This window comes from Lepisosteus oculatus, chromosome 1, assembly GCF_040954835.1.
Source record: "Lepisosteus oculatus isolate fLepOcu1 chromosome 1, fLepOcu1.hap2, whole genome shotgun sequence".
NCBI classification, from domain to species: domain Eukaryota; kingdom Metazoa; phylum Chordata; class Actinopteri; order Semionotiformes; family Lepisosteidae; genus Lepisosteus; species Lepisosteus oculatus.
Window position 1 is genome coordinate 10,626,818 of NC_090696.1, and position 15,616 is coordinate 10,642,433.

A 15,616-nucleotide genomic window follows, 5' to 3' on the forward strand; every position below is an offset into this window, starting at 1 on the left:
GGATAAGGACTGCTATTCAACCTTTTTTAATTGTCTGTGAAGCCGCCAACCTCCACACTTCTTATTACACAGGTGTTAGTATTTCTGGGCAAAACAAACACTTCGAATTACATGAATGAGCTCAAAGGGAAAAAAGGGCTGAATATCTTTAACCTAAAAGTTAAAGCCTTTAAAATGTATTTGTAGTTGATTTGTCTTTCAAAGGACTCTTTAAAGGCTTGTCAAAGTATATTCATTTTGTCAAAAATGGAAAGTTGACTTTCAACAGTTAACACCTGCATTTCCATTTGTGAAGATCACATAAAATGACTTCTGAATTGGAAGGGACCAGGGATTTTCTTTGCTTTTGTTAGCTTTCTTTAGAGACAAAAAACGCAATTCTACTAAGAGGAAGAAAAGGTACACCACACAACTGTTTTCTCTTATATTTAAAGGCATATTAGTGGTAAAAAGATACTGAAAACTGAAAACTGCTAGTGGTGTTATAGCGGCTTTAAAATAAACTTACAACATACTTTAAAACCCGACTTAAAGGAACAGAGCAGTCAAGCCCTGGCTGGAGTGAAAAATAAGAACCGATCACTGGCTGCACTACAGTATATTCTAATTGGCACATCTACTATGTAGACATTTGAAAAACATGAAAAGGCTTGAAAAGGACACTTTTCTCTAGCTTTACTCACAGCAAGCATTTCTGCTTCCAGGAGAGTTCGATACTGCATGCTGCTGGTCGTATCCACATGTAGGAGCTGACCTTTAATTGTGGGCGAGTAGCCTGCAGAAACAGATAAGAAAGGAAAGACATTTGTTGCCATCAGCAAATCAGAAGAAACACAACAATCCTCTATTTCCAATGAGGTTTTGAGAGCTCACATAATGGCAGAAGAATGGTACACAACCAAAGTAACAATATGTCAATATCATGTCCAATAGATTATTATTGATACTGAGAATGGTCCCATTTAGCACTAATGTCAAGTATCACAGAAAATCCCAGCTTATATGGAAGCAGGCTGGGTGGTAAAGGTTTACTGCTAGATTTATTTTTTACAATTACTGATACATGTGATATATACATCAGTTATACAGACAAGAGAAAACATGGTCAAAGTTCAGGTACCAGTACCAAAAAAATTTGAACCATGCACTTCCACACCATTATATAGTAAGTTCAGATTCTGGAGCCTTTCTAACATGGTAACAAATTATTTTTATATTTACAGAAATCATAATAAAACAGGAATGAGAAACAAAGTATACTAAGAAGTTCATGAACATACTACATCCTTGAGCCTGTGAGTTGCCAAACACATCCTTCCTCATCATTCTGCTTTACACAAGTACTTCTTTGATTACAGTAGTGCGGCGATCTGGGGATCACTTACAACGTCTAAAGTCTGCCATAAGCAATTTATACCTAACAGTGACTTTAAAAATTCTAAGGAAAGGAAGACAAAGGAAGCTCATTTTAATCAGATATAAACTGTGGCTTCCAATCAACAATATGACTGTTAAAATATTCCAAAAGTCTGCACAAAAAAAGATTAAATCACCTCCAAAGTTAAGGATGTTGAGCACTTGATGCCACTGCAACCATCGGTCCTTCAAATTACTGTCCTTCTCATTATAACTTAGGTGTAATTAATAATAATAATAATAATAATAATAATAATAATAATAATTGATTTCACTTATATAGCGCTTTTCTGGACACTGCACTCAAAGCACCTGACAGTTAATGGGGACTCCCCTCCTCCACCACCAATGTGGTTTCTTTTGAAAAAACACGAATCCATCTGCAGCTGCTGGAATGCAGCAACGGCTAGCTTTTAACTACAGTATAAGTACATTTGAACTAATTTCTGAAAAAGATCCTGTTAAAAAATTAAAATCGGTAACAAGGACACAGACAAAATAGACATAAGCAGTCCTTGAATTTCCACTAGGGCAGGGTCTCTTGAGCTTTGTATATGAACCACTGATGATAAAGAGATCCCAAATGTCCAATTATGCCAGTTCACAGAGCTCATAGAGCCAAAATAAAGCTAAACTAGTCAAGTGCAGTACAATCTATTTTATAAGCAATTATTTGGTAAGTAATATAGTTCTTGAATTGTTTCCACAAATGTGCAGACTAAGCACTGGAAATCCTTGGTATATTTATATTTTCACAATTTTTTCAACAATATAATTTTAAAATGTCAGTCAATATTTATTCTTCAAATATCAAGGGAGTCTGATTTTATAATACTTTACTGACAGCATGCAAAGTTTATTGGTTGGTCAAACACAGGACAGTGGCACAAATTATATGGAAGTGCTTAAACTGACAAGAGGAGGCACTTTATTATGTAAAGTTTGTTAGAGTATGGAACAACCTGCTCAGACGTGATTTTGAGGGGATTTACCCTCATTTAGCTTCCTTCAAAGAGCAGCTGGATGAGATTTCAATTAACTATGAAAAAAACAAGCTAGATGGATCAAATGTCAACTGTAACCATCATGTCCCAATGCAAGTCTCAACAGCAGGAATTTCCAGCTGTGACAATTCGTGTCTGGAAATTTTCTGTCTCCTTATGTTATGAACAAAATCACGTGGGAGAGGTTACACTGATCCAGTTAAGGCTGAACTAGACAAATGTATTCCTTTATCACAAAGATTTAAAAACTGAATTCCAGACCCCCAGAACCAGGGATGAGAACCCTGATATACAACGGTGACAACTACAGACTTGTGCCAGCAACACGACCACATCCATGAGCGAAAGGCAGTGGATTAATTTCTTACTTCTTGAATAACTCTGATGCAGCAAGCTGACAGATCATATTTTAACTTGAACAAGTGCTAAAAATAATATTTGGCTAAATTAAAATAGCCTCTTTATGTTGAACAATCACAACAATATACAACTTAGTCCAACTTATGCCAGTCTATATAAACATACAGTACAGACGCATACTATGTAGTATACTGGCCTTACCATTCTCCCCCACAGTCATGGGGATATTAACCTCCAGGTAAGAACCTGCACCAACATTCACATGAACAGCATTTGTCTCCTAGAAAGCAATCACATGATTGTTAAGACTAATTTGAATACATTGTTCTGTTCAACCAAAAAAATCTTATCTGAAAGATTCCCCCCCCCCTCCAATTCATTTTAGAAAGTCAAATTATCTACAAAAACAGACACAAACAGAATAATAATTGACATTCTTCTGACACTATGTCACTTAATTCTCCTTCCAACTTGTTCTAAATGCAGCCTACATGGCAACACTTGATGAATGGTTGAGGATTACCTACCATTCATCATTTATACAGGATGGATGTCTTTAATTATGATGCTTTTTGACTATTAAACAGACTCTTGCACATCTAAGGAACACCGCTGTAAGCAGAGGGTGAAAGCTAGTAAATGAAATAAAGCTTTTCACCGATAATTTACTTGTTTTATTGATCACTGGTTATATTGGTAAATCTGGGAAGCCAATACACCATTCTGCTTCTAATGTTCTAAAAATCACAAATGAGCAACATTAAAAAAAAAAAACTCTTATACCCTATTTTTGGTAAAGAGTAAATCGATGGTGGCATCGGCAATGATGTTCATGCGCAGCTCGAAGGCGAGGATCTGTCGGGGCTTTCCGGGCTGGGCCAACTCTGTGGCCTTCATGGGCTGGTAGTCAGCAGGAAAGAAGAACTTCCACAAGCAGTCTCTGCAATATGAGATAGAGAACTGGGGGTGAGTGACGCAAGTGCGTGTGGGATATGGCATCATCACTCATCCCCAAACCACAAACATACTTAGAAAGTTAACTAACAGCAACAGCAAAGTGGTAGAGGGATATTGGGGAATTCTGCATGTAAATGGGTTGCGTTGGGGTTGAGTTAATTGATAACAGTGGTTTCTAATTGGACTGGCACAGTGTCGCAGTGGCTAGCATTTCTGCCTCGCAGTGTTGGGGCCCTGGGTTCAATTGCTGGAAAGATATCTGCGTGGAGTTTGTATGTTCTCCCCACATTCCCGTGGGCTTCCTCCTGGTGCTCTGGTTTCCTCCCACAGGCCAAAGACATACCTGTAGGTTAACTGGTTTCTGAGTAAGTCGGCCCTGGGGCAAGTTTGTGCATGTTTGTGTCTAGTGTGTACCCTGCGACTGGACTGGTGTATCCTGCCTTGTGCCTTTTGCTTGCCAAGATAGGCTCTGGGTCCCCCACAACTCTGTATTGGACAAAGCTATTAGAAAATGGATTGATGAACTGACTGTCTAATTGAAAGTAATTGCTATGCTATGTAATGGTCTCTGTTATTGCTATTGTGACATCCTTTATAAAAGCATTTCCCCACCAAAACATTACTTATTTTATCTCCTTTGAAGGACAGAAATAGAAACAGCGTTTTTCAGACAGTGTCACCTTTGCTCCTCCTAACTATATGTGCATGTCTGTGCTCCTGGTGGTCTTCTTGGCTTTCTTTTTCTGGGTGTACAAAAAAACTGTAGAATACAATTTCGGACTTGAGTAAAATGTTATTAAATGAAGTTCCAAATGAATGGATATTAATGCATTCAAAAAAAGATAATGAGACGGACTCGCGAGAGATGTATCACAGCATAAAGAAAACTACCAATCTGTGCATCGTCAGTGGGAAAATTTCTAAACACCCATGTTCCTGTAAGAACTGTGGCTGACAGGTTTCAAAAAGCAAGTCTGCCTCATTAGCAAAGCTCCGAGGGAAAGTGCAGCACTGTACCTCTGTCGATCAGCCCAAGGGCCATAGTTGAAATCCGTCCCTTTGCCACAGACAATATCCAGTCCCCAGCATGGCGGCAGATCCTGGAGCTTGGTGCCTTCGCTGCAAGGCTCTGCATCTCCGTTCTCCAATTCCTCCGTGACAAGTCCTACACAGCAAGCACACACACTGCTTGAATCAAAATTCAACAGCTCAGCAGCCAGACGTTGAGCATCTGCAACATCAACATACCTGGTTCATCCATGTAATAGTAGATGTCAACATCATTTGACTGCATTACCACAAAACCTTCCCCCATCAACCTTGGTGGCCTTTAAGAAAAAAAGAATTACAAAACAATATTGAATGTACATTGGGTGTTTCAGGAACAAAGTTTACTGTTCGTAACTGGATGCTGCACATTGATGGTAGAGGAGGGGAGTCCCTATTACCTGGAGTGTCCAGAAAAGCGCAATGTAAGTGTAAGCAATCAGTATTATAATTGTTACTGAAACCAGTCAACAGCACAGCAAATGTTGCATTTTCATTACAGAAGCAGGATGTTTACTGCATACATAAAGACCTCTAGCATGTTACTCATTTTGTCCTGTTAGTAAAATGTCCATGGCAGCTCAAGCTTAAGTTTACACTAGAGAAAAGGTTACCTTGCAAAATGTCTGAGAAGAGCCACATCATGGAATTAATGTTCAGATGTGGATATATACACATAAATCTGTATTTATACAAACAGATATCTACATAATTTAATTTTTATGATATATATATATAAAATGTATATAATTTGATCCAAACAGAAGTAAAAAATATATCATCTTTTCATTTGATGAAAGCACATGTATACATTCTGCACCAAAAAAGGCCCAAAGTTATCAACTGTTCACAGCAAAGCGTATCCAGTCTGAAAGTACTAAATCTCTTTCTAACAATATACCCAAGCCACCTCTTGGGAAGCCAGTTCCATGGGCTCTTTGTGAAGCTTGCAAATTACCTATTTGCAAGACACAGCTGCTCCACATTGAAGTAAGGACCTTGACATTTCCAGCACCATTACTCTTACTTTACATAATCAGGTTATATTATTAGATCAAGAGCAATAGCGTTCGCTCACTCGTCATTCTGAAGCCCAACGTATCTGGGACTGGGAACAAGCATGACGCGGACATTCTCCAGCGTGCCCTTCACGATGTGCATGAACTGGTCGAGGTGACTGGAAGGAGGCTTGGTGGCGTACGTCAGGAAGGCATCATCAAAGTTCACACAGAGTGTCTGGGGCAGATAATGATTTCCAAATGCCAGCCGGCCCTATCAGGAAAGCAGAGAGAGAGAGAGGACTTTATGGCGGGGGAAGGTACCAGGTACTTTACAGCAAACAGAATCATGGTCAGACACAGGGTGAGGCTGGCTTATACAGCGAGACAGACAGATATCAGCATCATCCATGTTTCATCATTAAAACAGAAAACAAAGCCTTGCTAGGGAGTTCCAATTTATATAGCAAGGAAAGTTGCAAAAACAGGCCCTTCCAGTCTTCTGTCAGAGCTGCTCTTGTAATGTAAATGTATGTCTATTCAGTGTACCTTATGACATGGAGAGGAGTTTTCTTTCAACAGATCACGGTCTGTGCCAGAGCAACTGATCTTTTCCCCATCACCAGTAACTCACCAAGAGGTCTTAGTGCAGCAACTTTTAATCATTGGCAAATTTTCAAGTCAAATGATCTTTTTTTAGCCTCTAAATTTGATTCTATTTAGAAAGAATCATCTCGGATGGCATGGTGGTGCACTGATTAGCATTGCCACGTTACAGCGCTGAAGCCCTGGGTTCAATTCCTGGGGTGCTCTCTGTGTAGAGGTCACATGTTCTTGTCATGTTTGCATGGGTTTCCTCCCACAGTCCAAAGATGTAATGGTAGATTAATCGGCTTCTAGAAACAACTGTTTCTGGTGCAAGTGTGTGTGTCCATGTGTACAGCGATGGACTGGTATCCTATCCAGGGTGTATGCTGCATTGCGCCTGTAGCTTGTGCCCATGAATTGGATGAAACAGTCAGAAAATGGATGGCTGGACAGAAATAATTCTACAGTTCACATCTCTTTTATGTTACAACACAGTTTACATGGGTTACTTTTAATGCTCTTTACGAATGCTCGTTCAACAATTTGATCAACAATTAATTTAAAGACGGAGTGACTAATAGTAATTAAAGCTTTTCAATACTTGTACTGTACAGCATGTACTGTATTTTCTGCCTCTCACAGCATTCACAAAAGGCAAAATGTGTAGTGACAGATCGTATTTTGTTTTTGAAAGCTAATGGGTTTCATGGAAACGGACCCAAATTCAGTTAGCCCAGGTGAGAGGATGCTAGCTTTATTGACTAATCTAATTCAGCTTTATGCATCAGGCTCAGATTAGAAACTTGGCAGTTTGTGAAATGTGATGTGAAATGTTAGGTGTAATTATAATAGCTTTCAGGTAAACCTACTCAATTGCTTCATTTAGCAATTTATAAATACAAATGTTGGTTGTCAACTGAACAAATGCTAGTGCTTGTATTGTGCTGACAACAATGCTCGTGCAGGTTATACCAACATTTATTTCTTTATTCATTATTTAAAGTGGATATGAATTAACTTTGAAGTTAAATGTTGAAGTAATAAACTTATGTTTATTTTCAGAAAAAAATGGTTTTGTCTAATAATGTCATTTAAACTTTAGTTATACTTGTCTAACACATTTAAATTATTTTAGTGAAAAACTGCACCATGCAGCTTCTCATGAGTTTATAAATTGCACCACACACTACCGGACACAGAGCAACTTACAGTGCTAATGTTGAGTTTAATGACAGGAATAAGGGACCTCCAGGAAGATGACGGGTCTTGGGACTCAGTTTTGATGTTAACACTGCAAAACAAAACTGTTCTTCAAAAACTGTGCAGAAATATGCTGAATGGGCGGTTTAGGATCAGAAGAAAGCTGTTGAAAAAACACCTAACACCACAACTATGGTACCAATTCATAAAGTCTGGAAGCAGTTCAGATTTCTGTTTAGTGTACGTGCACTGTACACAAACGTGTTCTGGGGTTACACTATTCTCTTTAGAATAAACGTCTCTTCAGCATTGGCAAAAAAATGCAGCAGATGAAGCCTCTGTGCGTAAACTAATCTTTATGATTAAAATTATTATTTGTTGTTATTATTAAATTATTAATTATTAATTGCTTATATTTAGAGCATTCTATACAGCAAAATAAGAAGAATTGTTACTCCGTATCAAATGTTCATACCTCTCAAGAGTATTTTTCCTGCCATCTTTCACTTTGTCCTCTTCTTTTTTAGGTATAATGAGGGTTGGGTCCAGTCCAAAGGTTTCTTGCAGTCGTGCATAAAGATCAGTCCTGTTGTATACATGGAATTCAAACCCATTCACAGTTATGTACAGCCTGGTTTCAGCTTTGGGATCTAAAAAACAAATCAGACAAAAACAAGCATTTTAAGCATTTAACTTTAAAACAGAAGCATAGCAAACAAATGAGCAATTTTATATCTATTGCTATATCATGTTATTGTATACGGTGTCAGCTCCACAGTGCCTTAATGGAGTAGTCAGTTGCACAGAAATAGCTGTAACGCTAAATTACAGGCTCCCAGAAAATCTCAGGGATCACAGACAGGTTGCAAGATAACACCCAGAGGAACCCTAACCCACCCAATCTCAGCTGCAAAAACAGCCCATACTTGAGTTTGTGATGTCTGGGCTATAGTTCTCAAGGCATAATCCCGTCAAAGGACCTTTTAGCAGTTAAGCTGTCCAAGCCCAACCAGTAATGTTTAATATTTACACTGTAAATTCCCCAAAATGGAAAATGGTCATCTCCTCTGATCTCCATATCTTCACAGGAGAACTACAGTCCCAATTTCTCAGGCAGGTCGTTAAATCTTAATAACAAAACAAATTCACGGACGGTGTAGAAAAATCTTAAGCACAAAATTGTGAACTTTGTGAAAGTACAGTAAGTCGCCGTGTTGTCACAAACTCGCATTCAAGTGCCCACGAATAGCGACGTGAAGCAGCACCTTCCTGCTCACTAGTCCCTGTACTAACGCAATGTGATGTACAAGCGAAGGTTGTACAGCAGCCATTTCACCACAGAAATGTTCCAACATGCTCTGCGTGCAGAGTTAACAAGCAAGTAGCATTTGTAGGCAAAACCCTCTTTTGTCGAGAGCAATATTTTCACTGGATTAAGAGATGTATTCACAAGGCTGCTTGTTTACAATGGAATAAGGCTGCTTCACTTCACCATAACTGTAAACTTCATCTATTCTGTGATGTAAATTGGAGATTTACAGTTACTAGATTAAGTTACTAAATTAAGTTTACTTTATAGTGTTTCACAAGCGTTCAATACTGTTTCTTTCTGATGTCGAAATATAAAAATAGAGCTGCAGTTCCCCTTTAAATAATAAAACTTTGAAAACAGGAAGCACAATGCAGCCCCACATCTGAGATGTAGAAGCAATTGGAGAGGAGGCACTGAAAGCACTTTAGGACTGCAAGTTCTCAGGAGAAGACTGGGTTAACTGCATGGCCTAAAACGAACACTTTTTCTTAACACCGTAAATGCTCAGCCAGTGCAACACCGTAACTTAGGGAATTCTGGTCACAACTGACTGATCTTGACCCAGACTTGAACACATGATCATAGCATGTGCTCTGGGTGGAGCTTTTACCAGATAAGCCAAAAACAGCCGATTTCATTTAGAACCTTAGTATAAGCATGTTAAAAAATGCAGAAAATCAAAAGAAACATAATTTTCAACCACAACAAACGTACAAACTTATCATCGGGAAAATGACATTTTTTGTAGAAGGTACACTGACTTTTCATTCAACAGATTTGACAAGGGCGAATTCATCAAGTTGATTAATATTAGTCATCAACGGGGCTGATCAATTCTGGGTCCCTGCTGCAAAAGTCACAAGCTATTGAGAGTCAAAATCCTTCAAGTCTATCAGAGTCAGTCATGAATCAAAAGGATTAACCAAAAATACTTAATGTCTAAATTCTGTACACTATTTTTCTAACAATGTGCATGCATACACAGATTGTTTCTAAGGATGCTCAATATTTAAATGGAAAAACTGTCACATGCTTCAGATACCCAACTTTCTTATTTACTGAAAGCAGAACTCAAGAAATTGTTACCTAACAGGGAAAAATGCATATGTATATGCAAAAATAGAACTGATCTACAATGAAACTCGAGAAAATAATTATTGTGTCAATTAACACTGAAACTGTATATGCTTGTCCACAAAGTTTAAACTTATCTCTACATTTCAAGCTCCTTTCTGGGACAGACAGTTTTAGATACTAGTTTCCAATTGTAATCTAGGACAACAATCCTTTGGGAGTAATCTTCAATTTCCATTTTCTCTTGTGCAATGTTGAACAATCTAATTGAGGACTAAATGATTTGTAACAAATATCTTTGCCAATTTTTTTCACAGTTTACCGTTTCAATGCGTTATTTAATTAGTTTCCATTCCAGTGACATTCAAAGCCCGGTAATAACCTTACATATGAAAAGCTGTAGTTAAAAAAAACAAAACGAGATTAGCTCAAGGATACTAAAGTAGAAAATAAGCAATGGAGGCCAACTGGCAAGAAACAAGAGCCTGATATGCAAATGTTTTCTAATGCAGAAGTCTTAAAACTTCACGTTCACCCTAGGTTGACATATACAAATGAAAATCTGGGCCCTGGTTAAAACCATTTGGAAAATAAGTTAGGCAATGGCACAAAGTAAAGCCTTACCATGTTGCTTCTGTTTTGGATTGTACATTTTCCACCACCGAAATATAAGGAAACCATCTTGAATTCTGAAAAGACAAAGAAAAGTAGCACATTACAACTTCTAATTTTACAAATCAAAGCAACTTCAAAATACAAACTGAAAACTACACAAAACCCAAATCAAATGTGAATAAAGCAAAGAACAAAACGGAAAGGTAAAGCAAAACAGTTTCATTCTCCTTCTGACACATTATCAAAAACACTATAAAACTGTCAGCACTGGTACAGTCAAAATAAACACTTGGTGCTTCTTTCAGAGAAGAAAATTTCCAGCTTAAATGACTTGTCAGAAACTGATTAAGAATTAAAAGCCCAGGTTTAGATACAAATTTGTTGTTCTTTTCTACACAAGAAAAATATTGATTAGGTTAAATTCATTTGTATACCTTGTTCTTCTTTGCTATTATCTTAATGAATAAGGCCTTCTGACAGCCGTTCTGACCTCATACTGACGTGTTTCTTAAGATCAAACAGGTCTCCAGGGAATGTAAAGGAAATGTGATCCACAGAAGGCACTGTTTATGTCATTTAACTATTACAGATAATGGGAGTTTTAGTGGTCCTTAGATTAAGAAAAAATTGGCACTATACCCACTGGGGTCACTTTATAAAAAGATCAATAAAGTCTTTAACAGCACTTTCAGGAGGGTTCACTGAAGTAATGACGTTTGACAGTTTGATGTTCATTACAGATTTTGCTCTTCTCCTCGACAGGTGATGATGCCTGGAACATACTGCAGAGCTCCACTTGTACTCAAGTGAGTGTTTTTACTGGCACGGCAACTCAGGAACCCTCTATTCCTGTGATTCTCAACAGAAACGGCCAAGCATTTCAAAAACTTTGAAAACACATTCCTCTGATGTTTCACCACGGTTTGGTTTTTGTACAACTCCAATGTGCTGGGCTTCTGGAGAATTGTATGTGCACATTATGACAAATATTTTTAAAATCTTGCATTTTTAAAAGTCTCCTCTTAATAGTGGAGACATACAAATGTTCAACAGATTAAATTCAACATTTCAGATTAATTATTGACTGAATATAGAATGTGAATTGTATTTAGGAAATATAATTATTAACAGGAGCCTATTATTTATGTAAGATCTTCTTAGCCCATTAAAACTGTGGTCTCTTTTTTATTAAAGGTTTTTCAGTAAACAAATTAGAAGGATATTAAAATATCTTTTGAGTGAACTTATATTCATAGCAGTCTCACTTTATGGAAAATCACATAAATGGTAATTAACTCTTGCAAAAACTATAACACTGATGTAGGCTTATACATTATTTAATATTTCAATGCAGTGAAACTGGAAAGGATGGTTTGTAACCATCTGAGTCCCAGGTAATAGTCAATGGCTCTCAGGCCAGTCACCACAACTGCCCTGCACTGTCCCAAGTTAGATCATGAAAGTATTTATCAGTCATGAGTGTGTCTGTATTATGACCACCACACAAGACACTGCCAGCTGCAATGAGGGTTAATGCTTCTCAATCCATTACTGAGATCATTGCCTAAGGCATCACTGAGCTGATGTACAGGACTAAATATCAGTTTCTGGTTCAGATTCAGAGTAAATACAGATAATTGGGTTTACTGGGACGCCTTTGTAGTGAGTGGTCAAAGACACTGAAAACAATCTCAGCATCACTTGTGTCTGGTCTAGCGATCTCAGCAAAAGTCTCAAGTGTCAGCAGGTAGAGATCACTCTTGGAGTAACTATGTATTAAGCTTAAGCAAAAGCTATTAGCAGTACAACATAATATGTGGCGATCCAAATAGCACTATGGAGTGTCACCCATCCATATTCTACAGTGCTCCACACAATGACAGTATGAACTGAGGTTCGCTACTAACTTGAACAAGCTCACAGGCAATTTATTAAATTCACATTTCTACATGGCAACAAAAGTTTCACCTGATAGACATGTCCTCGTTGATGTAATAAATGTCCCTGAACATGACCTTTCCAGACAGCACAGAGAAGGAAAAGGAGCCTGTTGAAGTGATATGTTGAAAATGTTAAAAATAAGGAAAATACATTTTCAAAGTTTTGTAGTACTGTGTATACTAAAGTATTTGACACTATTTTAATAAATATTTACATAGATCGGTTCCATGCATACAGAAATATCGCAGTACACTGAGATCGAAATAGTATAAAATATTTCTATTTATGATTATCTCAAGACTCAGTCTATCATTACACTTTTAAGCTATGTCATTCTTAATAATGCATGAGAAACAGCCTGTGTGCACACCAGATATCTTCCTCAGGGTATTCACTTACCAATGTGAATGTAGCCATTTTTATACAGCCTATTAATAATCAAGGTTAGGATCAGTCCGATGTTCCTCGAGTTGTAATAGGTTAAGTAAATAATCCATCCGCAGGACAGAATAGTAGCTGAAAGAAAGGCAACAATTTTAGAAGAATGAAAAGGTATTTCCAAAGTTTTTAAACGCGTGTGCAACCCACTAAAGACTTTGGCAATAACCGTAAAATACAATCTTTTGGAAAAACAACATGTTATTTAGCTCGGGGTGAAAACCTGAAAATAGTTTTAATTCTGAAAGTAGTTCAACCTATAAATAAACAGGGACATGACAGCATGACAGAAATATTGGTAGGTTATAGAATGCATTCATTCTATGGCTACTAATGAAAACTAATCTTTTAACAGAAGTGCTTTTGAAATTATACATATGCAATCTGGCATTCGCTGCAATAAAACTATTAAGGAGAAGACTTTAATTTAAAAACCAAGCTTTCCTTCTGTGATGCTGTGTTCCTCTACATCTTTAAAAACACTATTCAATGAGATCAGCACCATTAACAAAACCTCTTAAGGCAGTGAATATTAAGTTCAGATATCTTTCATTATATCAAATGCATCTTTTGAAATATTATTTCAAATAAATATATATGCATATATTAGAAAAGGGCAAATATTATATTTTATATAAATACCATATTGCTTCCATGCTTTCTAAGAAAGAAAGTAAAGACACCAAGAGGGCAATGAATGCCTTAACCCAGAGGGTGTTTTCCTAACATATTAAATCTAATATCTATACCAAGCTGTTTCACTGAGGTATTACCAATATGCCTTCTGCAGGCTCCCTGCAGCTATTTACCATGGTTTCAAAGCAATACGTTTTAAAGAGTGGATGTGCTGAAGAGTGATGGCTAGTTCTAAAGAAAGCTCGCCCCTGGCTTGCTCTGGATGACCAGATGTTCTACAGAGTTATGCTTTTATTGCTCCCAATCTCCCAGTGTTATCAAACACTGATCAAATGATGCTTAGAGCTAAAAACATACACCCCCTTCCCCTGCCTAATAAACCACCTTGATAAATGTGAAGGAGAGCTCATGGCTGGTAAAACAGAAGACGGCACTTGAGTAGTACAGAACGTGTTTAGTAATTGCTTATCAAAAACTCAATTCTATTAGGCACAGTTCAAATGAATGTCACTACACCTAAATGGCTAGATATTGACAAACATTTTCTTGTAAAAAGCAGAAGCAGCAAAAGCATGTATTGCAACAACCCCCTCGTCTGTTGCGTGAAGCATGGCCCTGCATTGCTCACTACTAGTGCTGTTGGGCCACTCTTCCCTCACTGGAACATAAATGAATTTCCCCAAGAATCCTGCACTTCCTCATTGAAGCAGAGCTGTTAGAAAACTGTAGGGATGACAAGGCCCAGAAATGATTTGACCTTTGCAACAACTTCATTTGTTGGACTAGATGCAGTGCGCAATCGTGACTGCTCACACCTGTGCCAGCCCCACCCACTTCTGTAAAGTCAGGATTTCTTTTAAGATCAGAAATCTCGGTCATCATCATGTTTCCTCTCATCTATGATATAGGCCTGCTGTGACTACATCTAAAATCGCCAAACTAGAAGAGGAAAGGAAAAGGGTTGATTTATAGTTTAAGTTAATTGCATTTACTGCGTTACTTAATTGCACATAATGACAAAGGACATACTGTACGTACCGACAAGCAGCCACACAAAATTGGAATCGTGCCTTTCAAGGTAATTCTCCAATTGTTTATAGCTGGGAAAAGTGCTGCCATTGTCTTTCTGATCCATGGCTACCAGGCAGTATCACGAACTCCAGCACTGTCAAAGAAAACAGCAAAAGCACATTAATGACATCAAAGTGGAGAACCAACGTCATTACGTCACACATTGCTACATTAAGTGCCAGATGGTGAAAAACAAAGACGCAAAATTAAAATCCTCTCCGATTTTACTGAAACTGGCCTATGAACCTTTGCCCAGCCACTAATTGGAGTTTACAGCTCAAAGTGAAGAACACCATATCTATCCCACAAAGTAGAAAAATGATTGCACTTATTCTGATAATTTGGTTTGGTAAAAATCCCTCCATACTCCTGCTGTCTACCCATTTTCAAAAATGCAGCAAATGTTTAAAAAAGTAAATCAGGACTCGGGTGATTACAGCACTTAAGCTTCATTGTACATACTGTAGCATTTACCACTTGTCATGGTCTGTAGTATGTCTGACAAACGGAAGGGAAAGCAGCATTTACAGCATACTGTACAATCTCTCTCGTCCCTTGAGATGCAGGACTAATGTTTGACATTTATGTTAATTTCAATTGAAGCACACAGCTTAACTAAACTGGAAAAGAAAAGAAAAAGGGTGAATCATTAGGTTTAAAACCCCACTGAAAACAACTTTCAAGTCAAGTAATAAAATTCCCACATGCTCATACTTCAGAATTTCAGTTTAGATGCACTCCGATTAGACTTTCGGATACTTTTGTCAACACCCAATACTGAGGCTAAACGGAAAATAATAAAAATCACAAATGCCAATACAGTATAGCTCAATACACACACCAGTTAACAGAAGGCAAAACGAAAATCCTTCTTGACAAATGTGAAATGCTGCCAAATCATTTTTGAGGGTTTATCTATATAGTGATATCTGTACTATATAATATACTGCAACTATTCG

At 37.6% G+C, this 15,616-nt stretch overlaps 1 protein-coding gene across 8 annotated transcripts in view; it reads right to left on the bottom strand.

Annotated features, from left to right (window-relative positions):
- Positions 1–15,616, bottom strand: part of kiaa1109 (KIAA1109 ortholog) — a 116,800-nt gene that overhangs the window by 90,600 nt on the left and 10,584 nt on the right. For all 8 annotated transcript variants that reach the window (XM_069193468.1, XM_069193705.1, XM_069193653.1 and 5 more), the window contains exons 2-13: positions 14,625–14,751; positions 12,912–13,028; positions 12,540–12,618; positions 10,581–10,645; positions 8,046–8,220; positions 7,580–7,661; positions 5,863–6,056; positions 4,986–5,065; positions 4,755–4,902; positions 3,564–3,720; positions 2,982–3,060; positions 684–775 (exon numbers count right to left, since the gene is read on the bottom strand). In XM_069193468.1, coding sequence (XP_069049569.1) covers positions 684–775; positions 2,982–3,060; positions 3,564–3,720; positions 4,755–4,902; positions 4,986–5,065; positions 5,863–6,056; positions 7,580–7,661; positions 8,046–8,220; positions 10,581–10,645; positions 12,540–12,618; positions 12,912–13,028; positions 14,625–14,721 — 1,365 coding nt within the window. In that variant the 5' untranslated portion in view covers positions 14,722–14,751. The remainder of the gene's footprint in view (positions 1–683; positions 776–2,981; positions 3,061–3,563; positions 3,721–4,754; positions 4,903–4,985; positions 5,066–5,862; positions 6,057–7,579; positions 7,662–8,045; positions 8,221–10,580; positions 10,646–12,539; positions 12,619–12,911; positions 13,029–14,624; positions 14,752–15,616) is intronic.